This window comes from Podarcis filfolensis (genome assembly GCF_964270895.1).
Source record: "Podarcis filfolensis genome assembly, chromosome: 9".
In the NCBI taxonomy this organism is placed as follows: domain Eukaryota; kingdom Metazoa; phylum Chordata; class Lepidosauria; order Squamata; family Lacertidae; genus Podarcis; species Podarcis filfolensis.
In genome coordinates, this window is record NC_139610.1 from 53544532 (window position 1) to 53558681 (window position 14150).

Sequence of the window (14150 nt, forward strand, 5' to 3'; positions counted from 1 at the left end):
CCCATTGCCATTGCAGGAGTTAGGGGTGGGTTGACCAAAGGCAATCACTAAACTTCATTCTGTGATCTACATGGGACACCCCTGCGATCTACCAGTAGATTGTGATGTACCTGTTGGACATGCCTGCCATAACACAATGGTAGAGCACATGGATTTTTTGCATGCACATTTTCCTAGGTTCAGTCTCTGATATAGGGCTGGGAACTGCTTCTACATGAAACTATTGAAAGCCCCCATCATCCAAACATGCAGGCCTAGGTGGACCAGTGTATGAGGCAGCTTCCTGCAATGTTAATCAGACGGTCCTGGAAGTGGTCACCACAGAAGACACTGGATTTAGTGGTACTAAGTGGGAATTTGCCAGCCTCATGAAGAAGCTTTTCCACCTACAAACAGTGAACCCTCTGGACGTTGTCAACATTTACATTATTACACTTGCTGCACAATCCTATACACGCCTCAGTAGTTAGTCCCAATGGATTCATTGGAGCTCACTCCCATTTAAGTAGGGATAGATCCTTAGACATAAGGTCAATTTGAGTTACTGGGTTGCAGTCAATGGTACCTTTGTGCTAGAAGTGCTTCTGCTAACAAGGTGAGACAACCCATTTTCACCAACCCTCCCTACAATTTGTGGGCCATACCCATTTTCTACCCAGCCTGCAGGGAAAGCTTTTGGGGGGTAGGAGGAATTGTGGTTAGTAGCAACCGGATGTTTAACTTATGCAAGCAGACACGCTTCTGCTAGCCCAAAGTCATCATTAGATACGATTCCTAGTCTTCAGTATGTTACATGTTAGAAACAGCGTGTGTCATGCTAGTGGCTTTTTTGTGTTGGGCTACATCACAGGTGATGTTTATATCCTCTACCACCCTGCCAGCAGCCTGTATATCATGTTTTAATTTAGTCAAGTGGAAACATTGGTACACACCCTTGAATGCTAACCATTTTTATGTCTAGTCAATTATATTTTCTTTCTAGAGGAGGACTACAGCAGGCTTCCTCAACCTCGGCCTTCCATGTTTTTGACCTACAACTCCCATGATCCCTAGCTTGCAGGACCAGTGGTCAGGGATGATGGGAATTGTAGTCTCAAAACATCTGGAAGGCTGAGGTTCAGGAAGCCTGGATACAGCCTTACAGTAGTTGCGGGGTGGTGGTGGAGGCAATGAGAATACCCATAGATAAAGGCAGAAAGACTGCCTTTTGGAAATTTCCTTTCAGTGTGTCCACCAAAACCCCTAGAGACCCTTTTCACATGTGCTTCTAGTAAGCCAGGTGTCCCCCATCTTATATTTGTGCATCTGGTTCTTCCTGCCTAAGTGCGGAACCTGACATTTATCCCTATTGAAAAGCATTTTATTAGCTTGGGCCCAGTTCTGCAATCTGGAAAGGTCATTTTGAATTCTGATTCTGTCTTCTATGCACTGCTACCCTTCCCAGTTTGGTGTCATCTGCAAATTTGATGAGTATCCCTTCAATTCCTTCATCCAAATTGTTTATACAGACATTGAACAACATCTTTTGCTTCAGGCGGCAAAATGCGCTGGCCTGCTCCTACTAACATGCAGGGATTTATATTTTGCAAAGTGAACCATGGAAAGAGAAGAAAGGAAGTCATTGATATTTTAAGGTTGTTTAAATGAATGTTCTAAAATGTAAAACAGAAAATTTAAGAAAAATTATAGAATAAAATAAAAATAAATTAAGTTGTAGGAACAGGACCGGCCCAGCCATTAGGTAATAGGCAGCAAACCGCTATATATTTATTATCAATGTGTTTTTTAATCCCAGGAAGAGAGCCTGTGCTATTTTTCTACCTCACAAGTGGGCCAGCCTTGGAACTACCGTATACACCTTGTGGAGGGGAGGCGGTTGGCATTTGTTGCTTTGCTTGGACACGTCTTGGGAAGGCAGTGTTGGGGGCTGGCAACGAAAACAAGCCTCGGGGACAAGCCCTGGCGAGTTCTTTGACCTTCGGAGGGAAGGAACACGGAAGCTTCCTCGAGCCCTGCGTCCAGGCTGGCACCCAGGAGCAGCAGCCCACGCCCCGCCTGGATAACCGAGAGGGACAGAGGAAGATAACTCGGGCTGGGTTGGGGTGGGGGGAGAAAAAGGTGGGCGGAGGAAGGCGGCTGCCTGGAGGTGGAGAAACGCTGACTCCGGCAGACGCAGCACTCAAGGGGGTTCCTCCCTCAGTCTCGGGCGTGCCAGTCGAAAGCCCAGCCATGGCGAGCTCCAAGCGGCAGAGAAACTCCAACAACGGCTCAGGTAGGCGCCGGAAGCCGAGCGCGAGGGGCGTCTGTGCACAAAGGCGCCCTTTGCGCACTGGTGGAGAAACCGAGGGGCGGCGGGGCAGGAAGCCTGAGCGCGGCCCGGGTGCAGCCGGTTGCGGCTATTCCGTCCCCTTTGCTCGGCTTGTCCGCCTGCATGGTCAGAGCTCGGAGATTTCTCCTGGCGGGGAGGAACAGCCGCGGGAGACGGGTCTCCAAAAGGTGCCCCCAAGTAGGAAGGCTGCGCGAGGGATCCTGTCGGTGGGGTCTGGAGTCTGCCTGCGTGTCAACGTCTGAATGGGAACCAGGGGGACACCCAGTTCATTTAAAGCGTATTTGCTCCCCGGAAGAGCCCTGGGAACAGCAGTTCACCCCTCAATGAGCCCCCGTTTCCAGCACGCTTTATGAACCCGCGATTCCCAGGACTCTTTGAAATGGGTGGTGTACATGCAAGAACTCTCATCTGCAGAACGCTCGTGTTCAGGAAAGAATGGCTTGTGCATCTGTACTTGCATTTAGTGATCAATATATGATACACGGTCCTCCTGAGGCTTAGTTCAAGCAGGGGGGCACTAAGGGGTATTCTTTTTTACCGTTGAGGTAGGGGGAGAGAGAAAGCAAAACTGCTGTCCACGCCCGCCCTTTGTCCTCTTGGTTCGAGTCGGCTTCTGTTCTACTTGTTCCTTTGTTCTTTCTCGCCTTCCTGTGTTTACTCACGCTCCGCCCCTCCTTCTCCTTGTCGTCACGTGGCCACGTCGCTGTGTTTTGGGCTGGGTTGTAGCTGCCGGGCACGTTTGCTGTCGCTCCCGCAGGGCAGGGAGTCGGGTGCTTGGCTGCTGGGGAGAGCCGATTACTCCGTAGTGCTGCAAAGCAGCCAGACCCACGCCCACATTTGGGGGTAACTGGAAAGAACAGTACAGGGTGCGCTCAGCTCTCACCTGTGGCTCCTAGAAGCATAGCTGTCAACTTACAGATTTGAAAAAAAGGGACCAGCAGCCTCGAAAATAAGGAATCAGCAGCCAAAATAAGGGATTTTCCTAACACGGGTGTGTTCAACTTCTGAGCCCCTCTGAGCCAAAGGCAGAAAGCCCAGCCAGCAGCCAAAGGAAGCCTCAAGCGGTGGTTCCCACAGCGCAGCAACCTGGCAAAGGGGATGCAGCAAGGAAAATCACCGTCACCTCTCCACTGGGAAGCGCTGAGCAAAGGCGAGTCCCCAGGCAACTCAGCCGATTTGATCGGCACAAGGCATGCAAGCTCCAACCCCCAGTCGTTCTTAGACTCTTTATTGGGTGAGCAACGCAGCCAAGCAACACAGTTGGAGCCTCCCTCCTCCCTGGCCGGCAGGGAGGGAGGGAGAGGAGCTGCTTCCTTTGAAACCCGGGAAATTTAAGGGACATCATCAATAAGGGACAGCAGCAGGACACGGCGCTGGGATAAGGGACTTTCCCGCCAAATAAGGGACAGTTGACAGCTATGTCTAGAAGCTGTCAGCAGGTGGCCGCAGCAGCCACACCCCGAGAACATAGCTGTCAACCTTCCCTTTTTTTTGCATGAAATTTGCTTAATCCAGCGCTGCTTCCCGCTGCTATCCCGGATTGTTAGATATCCTGTAGACTGTCCCTGGGACAGGTGAGGTTGCTGATCCCTTATTTTCAAATCTGAAAGTTGACAGCTATGCCCGAGAATGGCTTTGATGGCCTGGTTGGTCTCAAACCTTCAGTGAGTTAGGGACTTCCCCTGCATGTGAAGACAGGGTTCTGCGGATTTAGCAGACAAGACCAATGGTCAAGACGACAGTTTCTGCATGTGCTGTGGAGCGAAGTGAGGGGCAGGTGGGGCTCATTCACCTGGGAAGGTAGCTCATCTAGGAGAAGGAAAACTCTGACCCTAAACCTCTGCTGCTTTGCGGGATATCTTCGGGAGAAGACAAGGCTGAGGAATAAACCCTATACAAATCCAGAGTGGCATCCCTAAGATAATTGGATGGCGTCTTCCAGCAGCTCCTGCCAAGCTGGTGCCAAATGCATCCCTCTGCTTTCCTTTGAAACACATCAGTGAGGCCAAGAGGGAGGGGGGAGTCTTGCCCTTGTGCAGCTCAGGACATCCATAAACACTGCCCAGGTTTGTACTCCAGGGAGGTCACTTCAGTGCTGCTAATGCAGCCATTTGACTTCACCCCCAGAGGCACATTCCATTGTCTCATGTGTCAACAACAATGTGACAGTCTTTAGGGCAGCATCAACTTCCATTTTCTATTCCAGAGAAAGTGTGAGCTGTAAGTTTCTTCTTCGTTTTACAGCTCATGATTTCTTTGGAGAAGACAATCTATGAGCCCAGGTTTGGTCAGCACACTAGTCCCAGTCATGAGTTACCTTGCTGCAGCAGGTACACCAGGGGAGGAGTGCAGTGGCTGTGATTTCTCTGGGAACCCTTGTGTTCATGCTAACCCGTGTTTTGTCTTAGAGTGCATCATAGTTGGACTTTCAATTCCCATCAGTCCCAACCTGCATGGCCAGAGACAAGGTCATGTATGTAATTCAAGAGTGTCTGGAAAGCTACAGTTTCCCTATCACTGTTCTGCAGGCACACAGCTGCACAAATCAGCATGGACACCTGGCCAAGGCTGGATTAAAGTCTTCTTGAGTTTAATGAGCAAGCAGAATCTACATAACCTTGGAACCAACACAATTATATATAGAACTTCAGAAAAGAAGTGAACAGTCTACACTTTTATTGCAACACTAAATATGTTGTTTTCTGTCATAGGAGAAATCCATGTGGACAGCAAGAATGTACTGCAAGACAGAGGTAAAGTATCTGCTGTTCGTTCAAAATATAATTGAAAGCTATTCAAAAAAGTGTTCTGTTTCCACTTAGCTTTTCTAAGTGGGAACAGAACAGGGAAGCAAGCAGGAGAAGGAAATCTTCCTCCCCTGATGGGGTGTGGGTGTATTCCTGTGGAGGTGAAAACATTCAGAGGTGGATCTGATTTATGGGAAGGTGGCACACTCTTGCTTCATTAACCCAAGCTGGATTGTTTGCATAGGGAATGAACTAATACACATTAAATTTGTAGGCATGACGGATTGTTCTAATGAAGCTTCTCTGTATGTGCATTTAGAATGGAATGTACACGTCCTGTTATTTCCCCTGTTCATTGCAGGTGCTGTGATCCAACGATACACAGAAACCGTCCTCTAAGGATTTGTGCATGTCTCCCTATGCAAAAGACAATTGATTAGGCTTGAAAGTAGAGACAGGAGGCAGAAGTTTCGAGTTTCAAAAAGATTGAGAAAGATAGACCTTTAGGTACACTTTCAAGATTTCAACTAGGGCAAAAGTTGTAACATATTTTAAAAGATGAAATGCTGTTTTTTATTGTTAGCCAGGAACAGTGGAGGGGAAAAGCAGGACTGAAATCTGCGCATACCTATTCATGCATAAGTACAATTGATGGCATATCTTTCAGCTTTCAGGCATATGATAATACTGGAAGGCAGACAATTAATTTCTGGGATAAGCAATTATTGTCTTGGTGGCAACCTTCTTTACAGGAACACACAGTGTTATTGAGACCTTGGTATATTGGGGCACCGTTTTTACATTTTGCATATTGTATGGATAAAGGCCAGTTTTTCACTTCGTTTTTATGTATTGTATATTTTTATATTGTTGTAAGTTGCCTTGGGTTTGTTTGAGAAAGGTGTCAGCAAAATTTAATACATGAAAACAACAAAAATAGTCAAAGTTGGAGTGCTATTTTTTAGATTGCTAATTACAGATTTGGGGACAAGAGTTGTAGAAGCTCCTGATTTACTATAGCAAAATCTTAATACAGGAACAAACCCAGTTATCTCAAATGAAAACATCTTTGGAACATGTTGATGATACATTCCTTAAAAGCTTATTTGAAAAATAGGTCATTTATATATCATTTGTGCCTTTAAGTATATTGGGTCAACCATGTTTTGAATTATTTTCAAATTATAGATGGACAGCAAAACCACACTGAAACAGATGCCATTGGTGAAAGGTAAGGATCTCTATTGTCCTTGAACAGCTGTTTGTAGCTGAAAACAAAGAGATGGAAAAGTATTTTCCACAGTATATGCACAACCACACCCCCAATATTTACTGGATCTCTAATAAGTATGGCTGTGCTCTGAAGTGCTCACAATACAAAAGATAACCTTTCTAGGAGCAACCAAAATTGTACTTGCTGATTGACTGTTGTAACTGGGTTTATCACAGAATTAAGAGTTGTCAGTGCAGTGTAAATTTTCTATCCTAAAGCAATGTGTTTATATTTGTGTGTGTATATACAATGACTGGACTATTTTCGTATGGAATAAATCCTGTTTGATTGGCAAAACTACAACTGGCATATGGAATTGGGACCTGTTATTTTAGAATCATACAAGTCCTCTGGCCATGTATAACTAGTTGTACAGTTCTTTGGATCCTGGCTTGATCCAGTAGATTCAGCAAGGTGGTATGCATATGAGAGAGAGAGGGAGACTGGATTTAATAAGTGAAAAAACTCCTTACTTTTGTAGAAACATCCAGCTTTTTGATCCAGCAGTGGAGTATAACATGAACCACAAGAGGAGGGGACTTGCTCTGATCTTCAACCACGAACGTTTTTTCTGGCACTTGACATTACCAGAGAGACGTGGCACCCAAGCTGACAGGGATAACCTAAAACGCAGGTGTGGAGATGTTCTCAAATAATTTTTAAGCATGTGTGAGTTTGTGGGCGGAGTAGGGAGAATCGAATTCAACTTCATGCCATTTATACATAAAAACACCAAAGAATGAAGTTTCTTAAAGACAAAATCATCGTGTATAAAAATGATGAAGCCCACTTGGGACTCACCCTGACTATAAGGACTAAAAAAGCATGAGCTGTGAAGTCCACAGTTCAAATGCCTCAGACATGTTCTTCTTAGTTGGTCATTATGACTCAGAGTCTTTCCCCACCGGCCAATATACAGGTGAACATTACAGGTGCAGTTGAAAGAATGACTGTATATAAAGCACTTTGAATGCAGATTTCAAACCTATGGCAACCCTTCCCATGTTGACTTGTCTGTCACAAGCCACCTGTGTTTTGCAGAGAAGCATGACGCCACGTGAACTGAAAGTGTACCTTAGAAGACACCCAACCTACTCTTGTGGCTGCACATTCTTTTTCTCTTCATTTATAGACCACCTACTTGCCAAAAATGGCTTCTAAGCAGTTTTGAGTGCAGGATAGGAGTACACAGAGCAACCTGTTAAGAGTTGTAGGAGAGAAAACACTTTATTTTCCCTCTCTCCTTCAACCAATAAATTACATGGCAGATCAGTAATGAGGTGCAGAGGGGAGTGTGCTGAGCTATCAATATGCTTTTTTGATCCAGTATTTGCTTTGAGAAGTCCCAAGAAAGTTTCCAGAGGAACCCCTGGTTCCTGTTCAATTAAGATCAAGCCACTCGTAAACTGCTTCCCAGCAGATTACTCAAGTTGGGATAGCTTTCTCTTAAAAAAGTAGTTTCCTTGCCTGTTCTTTTACTGCTGTTTTGGAGAAACCATGTCATATGTAATGGGTTAGTTATTACACACATTTCTAATGCTGCATTTTCTCAAGAAGAGAAAAATCAAGAAACAAATGCAACTTGTAAGACTTTTCTTGTTCCTGTTTATACTAGCTTGACGGAGCTTGGGTTTGAAGTGAAGTGCTTTGACGACCTTAAAGCAGTTGAAGTGTTGCAAAACATTTACAACGGTAAGTGACTTTGCTTTATTTACTTGAGTAAATTCTGCTATGATTATTATACAGCTTTAATAGTGAATGTGTTCAACTTAAAACCTTTTGTTTAACCCTTTCTTGATAAAAACATGTTACAGTAAAAAAAAAATCATAGAAAAGAAATATGGTACTGTCAGAGTTGCTTAGTTTCCTTATGAGAATTGAACTGATCCAAAGTATCTATATCGGGCATAGGCAAACTCGGCCCTCCATATGTTTTGGGACTACAACTCCCACCATCCTTAGCTAACAGGACCAGTGGTCAGGGATGATGGGAGTTGTAGTCCCAAAACATCTGGAGGGCCGAGTTTGCCTATGCCTGATCCAGATCGACAAATCAATAGCTGAATTATGACAATAGCAATAAGTAAGAGCAGATATGATGGCCAAATATTTGAAGGGCTGCCACTAGAATGGAAACACTCATGTTTTCTGTTGCGCCATTAGGAAGAAAGGTGGAATACTGTGTTGTGATAGTGGGAGACTTACTCTAATATAGTGGGAGACTTACTCTTCATTAGAGTAAGTCTCCCGCTACACAGTGGGACTGAATAACCAACATCAGGGATGCTCTAGTAGTGTATTCCAGCATCAGCAGGACGTTGAACTAGATAGCCTTCCAACAATGTAAAGGAGCGTGTTTTATATTTAATGAATGAAACCTGCTGCTGTAGTTGACTTAAATCTGGAAAGTTGCAGCAGTGGTATCAAGTCTGAAACAAAGCTGGTTTTGAACTGCAGTTCCAGAACAGCCAGAATGCACCAACTGGCTTTAGCAAAATTGTTGTAAGAGACTTGCAGCACAGTCTCATCGTGTCTTCTTAGAAGTAAGTCATAGTGAATTCGGTGGGGCTTACTCCCAGGAAAGCAGGGTTAGGATTGCAGCCTAAGGTACTAGAATTTGAGTGGGAATGTATAATTGAATTAGCAGGCAATATAGAAGTAGTTTAATAGCCTTTCCAATTAAGTCACCTGACTCTAAATAAGAACTTGTTCCATTCATAGTATTCACCTGCACTATTTGCCCCATCCGTAGTTCTAATCGTCTCTGCCTGCAAGGAACCTCCTTTCCTTACCTTGAATCCAGATACAGCAATAGCCCAAGCAGTAGCTTTTTGGGTACCCAAGTCCCTAGCATGGATGCTAATCAATCTGGCCTGATGGAGGCAACAAGGTCACCTTGAAGCCCATGTCACTTTCATTCTGAACACTGCTTCTGTCAAGAACCTCTAGTTTTGAGGTTGCCACAAAATGGCAGCTGTGCAGGATTGAGGACCTCATGAGGAACTTGGCAAAGGTGCTAGGTACAGCAAAGAGATCCAGTGATACAATTGAGAGCAAACTATGGTTCACATTTTCAATCCATCTTGGTATTTTCCCTTTTTGGCTTTGCTGAGCTCAGTTCCAACATGACCCCAGGGTACTTTGTTCATCACTACTTTACCAACCATTGCTTTTAAAATTATGTTTTTCAATGGCATTGTTTCGCAGTGTCCACAGACCAGCATGAAGATGCAGACTGCTTCGTGTGCATTTTCCTGAGCCATGGAGAAGATGATCACGTTTATGCCTACGATGCTAAAATAAAGATACAGGAATTAACCAAGATGTTCAGAGGAGACAAATGCCCAAGCCTAGTTGGGAAGCCAAAAGTATTTATAATTCAGGTGAGAAAGTGGAGCTCGTGAATTAAACCACAACATGATTCCCTCCAGGGGTTTTGGGCTGGAATTCCCACCAGTACCAGCCAGGTCACCGCCAGGCTAGGGAAGGCAGGAGGAGACAGTTGCATATTTTATTGGAAACAATACAGAAATAAAGAAAAAATGGAAACACAAAACCCCCTCCTCCAACTGAATAGGCAATGGCCCAGTTATCTGCTGCTTCTTGCAGTTCCTGCCCTCAGTTTGGGGTAGACAGAACTTCATGTGTCAGTTTATGGAAAACTCTTTGGTATCACAGAGACACCTTTTATTCCCTTGCTTTTCTGAGTATTGCCTTGATTTATGCATATGATAGGAAGTACAAAGCATGCTTCTTTCTAAACTCAATTCTAAAGTGAAAAACACACACCCTTTTCCCAGTGTTTGCTGCACTTTCTAAACTGAGTCATCCTACCAAAAGACTCAGCAAAGCGTAACCAAATATTTAAGTATATATTCAGTGTATGTCAACAAAGGCAGAACTCGGAAGGGTTCTGCGTTAGAATGGTGTCCAGCTGTGAGACTTCGTTACCAACTGTTTCTCCTCCCGCAGGCATGCAGAGGAGATAGGCATGACGACCCAGTCCTTCATCGTGACACAGTGGATAGCAAAACAGAAATCAATGAAACACAAGTCGATGCTGCCGCTGTATATACACTGCCTGCTGGTGCAGACTTCCTCATGTGTTACTCGGTTGCAGAAGGTAAAATGCACCCTCTCCGCCCCCCCCCCCCCGGCTGTCTGCAACTGCTGATTCCTTGAAATAGCAGTTATCTACAAAAGAAATAGACAATCTTCTTGAAGTTAGTCTCTGTGTATACTTGTATTATTGCTATGTGCAGGGTTGCATGCTATATTTACGATAAGAAAAACTGTATGCAAAAACCACCCATTTCCTTTAATAGGAGTTGCTTGTGGAAGGTTTAAAAATTTGCCTTGAGAAAGTAAAAAAACAAAAACACCCTCTGTAGCTCAGAGGTGTCTCTGAAGCTTTGAGACCAGACTGCTTCAAGCAAGTTACCTCAGTTCAGAGCTTTTAAGTATCTGCCTTGGGATTAAAGCTTTGTCCAAAGTGGATGTACACCTGTTGTCTTCTGCTGTTGAAGTTGGACACTGGGATTCTTGCTGCAAGGTGTACTCATTAATAGTGCAAAAAATATTTTTAAGCCCTTAATCATTCTTGTTCCACAAATGAATATCCCTCAAGACCAACTAAGGCTGTAATCCTAAGCATATGTATTTAAAAAGTTCAGTTGATGACAGGAAACATGTTTTTGGATCAGGGTGTGTGATTATTTTCAGCTTTCCCAAAGCATGGAATTAGGTTTAATAATCTCTTAGATTACTATTTGCTAGTTTAAAAAAAATAATTGAATGCAGGTTCAGATCCAAGGTTTTTCTGCAGACATGACAAAGACTTAATACCCTTTCCCCCTTTTTGCAATAGGGTACTATTCTCATCGCGAGACTGTAAATGGCTCTTGGTACATTCAAGATCTGTGTGAGATGATAAGAAAACATGGTTCTTCCCTGGAGTTCACAGAGCTACTGACGCTGGTTAACAGGAAAGTGGCTCACCGCAGAGTGGATATGTGCAAAGATCTTAATGCTATAGGGAAAAAGCAGATTCCTTGCTTTGCATCAATGTTGACTAAGAAGCTGCATTTCTACCCAAAATCAAAATAACACTGAAGAGCAGTAACGAGAGGTTATCTCAGACTACCCACAATCTTGACATATGGGGTAATAGATTCAGGCTGCAATCCTGTACCCTTTTACCTGGGAGTAATCCCCACTGAACTCAGCGGGGTTGCTTCTGCGTAGCTGATGTTTGGAACTGCACTGTCAAGCATTGTCAGTGTGCACTATTTCAGTTTGCTTAAGAAATCACCCTTGTTTTTCTTGATCAACTAAGACGATTTGCAAAACTACAAAGTAGCAATAATGGAAGACCCAAGTAACCAAATTACAACCAGCAAGGTCTTTTTTTAAAAAAAGTGATTGTAAATATTGTAAGATAATTTCAAAATCTGAAAGACTTTTTTTTTTAACTTGTTAGAAAAATTGCAAAAAGAAATTTGAAAGGAAGTTGTACAATGCTGAACATTCCATAAAATTCAACATTTCTAAACAGGAAGTACTTTTTATGCACTGCATTATAAATTATTGGATTAGAAATCAACATTATACTTACCCAACCTCAGAGAATTTTGGAAAATGAGTCAGTCTTTTTACATTTGAGCAAGAAAGAAGCAATTGCATTTTCAAGTGCATGAGTTTGCAAGCTTCATTTTGAAACTTTAGATTTTGTACTTTCTCTCCCCCCCATACAATAATGCTTTTGTAGGGATCATTTCCATTATCTGACCTCATCCCCATACTTTAGCCTGGCAAATACTATTTGAACACTGTCAGACTCTGTTGTGCAACTGCCACTGATTGGTGTAACTGGCTAGTACGGTCAAAAGAGTTCCAGGCATCCCATTTATAGTTCAAAATTATTATTAAGTGGCTTGACCTACTGCAGGCCATTAGCTATTGTTTTATAGGTGCTAGGACATGTACTGTCTTGCTCCCTGATGTTGGGGGTGGTGATGTTTGTACAGGTGAGTTGTGCCCCATGGATTTTGCATCTTAAATGTAACAAGAAACTTTATATGTTTATAAAAAGCCACAGACTCTGAAACTCTTTGTGCATGTGAGGATTTCTGAAAACTTAGGAGGTGCTTTTTAATTTTTTTTTGCAGAACAGATCTTAACTCAGAAAATAAACCCAAAACAGCAATGCATTTTTTATTTACCTTATTATAAAGTTACATTCAAATAGAGGGGTTCCAGATTAAAATAAAAATTGTAAAAATCATTTTTGTCTCTTCTTTCAATCAAGTATGCATTATTAATTCAACAGTAGCTGCTACATGTTTCTTTTTATTGTGAACAGTATTAAGAAACAAACTATATACATGGGGAGTCTGAATTTCTTTGTAAAACATGAAAAAGAAATCTTGGTTATCAGAAACAGTTTTAGCTGTTCCTTGTAGATTTCTTCACCCCCAAACCCCTTCAAAAACAGAAGGACTACGTTAGTCCAGAATACTCCAGTTTCAAATCTTATGAGGCAATTCAACAAGGCTAATTATTATGAAAAAAATTAATGTTTGTCATTTATTTCTTCGATAGGAAGACGCAATTGTAAGGGATTCTTCAGCCGCCTCAAGGATTCTTCCACCTAGCAGTGAGAAGAGAGAAATATAAACTGGTGAGCTTGCAGTTGTGAACCCCTTCAGAATCTTTCTGATGCCTAGTTAATGCCATCTGGATGGCTGTTGGCATTCAGTCATGCTACAAGGCAAAGAAGGGGTTCCTCAGAGGGAAACTACAACAAATAAAAGCAAATCAAAAGCAGAAAAAGCAATGCAAAATACACAAAATGCTCACCCAATAAGGACCACGAGAAGCACCACCTTAGGAGGCAACTTAATTACCAATGGCCTGAATAAACAAAAAAGGTCTTGGCCAGGTGCCTAAATGCTGACAAGGACAAAGCCAGGTGCATCTCAAGGACACCATTCCACAGATACCACTGAAAAGCCTTTATTTTTCATGCAGCCCAACTCTTCCTCCAAAAATCTCTGCAATGTTTTCCACCCTAACTCTGAGATTAAAAATTTGTTTAGTTGAAGGAAAAACAACCTTGGGGCATAGGTAGAGAAGAATAAACCAGGAACTGGTTCTATTAACTCCCAGCTGTTATTCACTGCATGTTGCCCTCCAGCACTTGAGTGCTTGCTGTAACATTTAGTTCTGCTCTTAGGTTAGTAGTTGTATACATTAATATAACCTTTAGGCTAAGGCAGAGGTGGGAAACCTGTGGGCTCTAGTAATTTCTGGACTGAAACACCATCTCTGAGTTGGGAGCCTGACAACAACTGGAGGGACACAGATTCCCCATCTAGGCCTAAGGAACTGGATAGTTTAACTGCATCCATCTGTCAGCATAAAAGGTACTCCAATTGTTGGCTTCTAGAGGAACTTTTTATATATCACATGCATGGAGGAAATCTGCTGTCATTACAGGAAACCCTGTGGTTATTTACATGTGGGGTTCCTGAATTTTTAAATCTCACAGCATGCATCCAAACTGTTTCCCCCAGTTAACTGCCACTTAATTCCAAGGAAGGAAATTCATTGTGTCTACAACCACTCGAAACGATGGACAAAGGGCAGTAAGGCGTAATAAGAGGAATATCAAGTGTGTGCACACATACACTTGTATATGAATGAATGAGTGGCAGGTATCGCTGGGACAATTTTAGGGGTAGTCACTCCTTTAAAAATCATAGCATTAAGAAGTAACAGGCTAGCTTCAGTTGCAGAGCCT

The 14150-nt window shown here is 43.1% G+C and overlaps 2 protein-coding genes and 1 long non-coding RNA gene across 5 annotated transcripts in view; 2 read left to right on the forward strand and 1 right to left on the reverse strand.

The window, feature by feature from the left end:
• Nucleotides 1-1954: 1954 nt before the first annotated feature.
• Nucleotides 1955-12632, forward strand: CASP6 (caspase 6). Its single transcript, XM_083571800.1, has 8 exons — nucleotides 1955-2272; nucleotides 5041-5082; nucleotides 6265-6307; nucleotides 6831-6983; nucleotides 7965-8041; nucleotides 9557-9732; nucleotides 10322-10472; nucleotides 11217-12632. Exons 1-8 carry the CDS (start codon nucleotides 2230-2232, stop codon nucleotides 11453-11455), a joined length of 924 nt encoding a protein of 307 aa, XP_083427926.1. The 5' UTR covers nucleotides 1955-2229; the 3' UTR covers nucleotides 11456-12632.
• LOC310742627 lies at nucleotides 2526-3951 on the forward strand. Its single transcript, XR_014538625.1, has 2 exons — nucleotides 2526-3235; nucleotides 3766-3951. It is a non-coding gene; the product is annotated as an uncharacterized lncRNA (long non-coding RNA).
• Nucleotides 12538-14150, reverse strand: part of MCUB (mitochondrial calcium uniporter dominant negative subunit beta) — a 60444-nt gene continuing 58831 nt past the window's right edge. For all 3 annotated transcript variants that reach the window (XM_083571691.1, XM_083571692.1, XM_083571693.1), the window contains one exon: nucleotides 12538-12998. In XM_083571691.1, coding sequence (XP_083427817.1) covers nucleotides 12921-12998 — 78 coding nt within the window. In that variant the 3' untranslated portion in view covers nucleotides 12538-12920. The remainder of the gene's footprint in view (nucleotides 12999-14150) is intronic.

Excerpts from the sequence above, each read along its gene's own strand:
- CASP6 (XM_083571800.1), top strand. The coding sequence starts at position 2,230 with ATGGCGAGCTCCAAGCGGCAGAGAAACTCCAACAACGGCTCAG. Across the intron at positions 6,984-7,964 it reads AGGGATAACCTAAAACGCAG|CTTGACGGAGCTTGGGTTTG; the intron begins GTGTGGAGATGT and ends TGTTTATACTAG. Across the intron at positions 10,473-11,216 it reads GTGTTACTCGGTTGCAGAAG|GGTACTATTCTCATCGCGAG; the intron begins GTAAAATGCACC and ends TTTTTGCAATAG.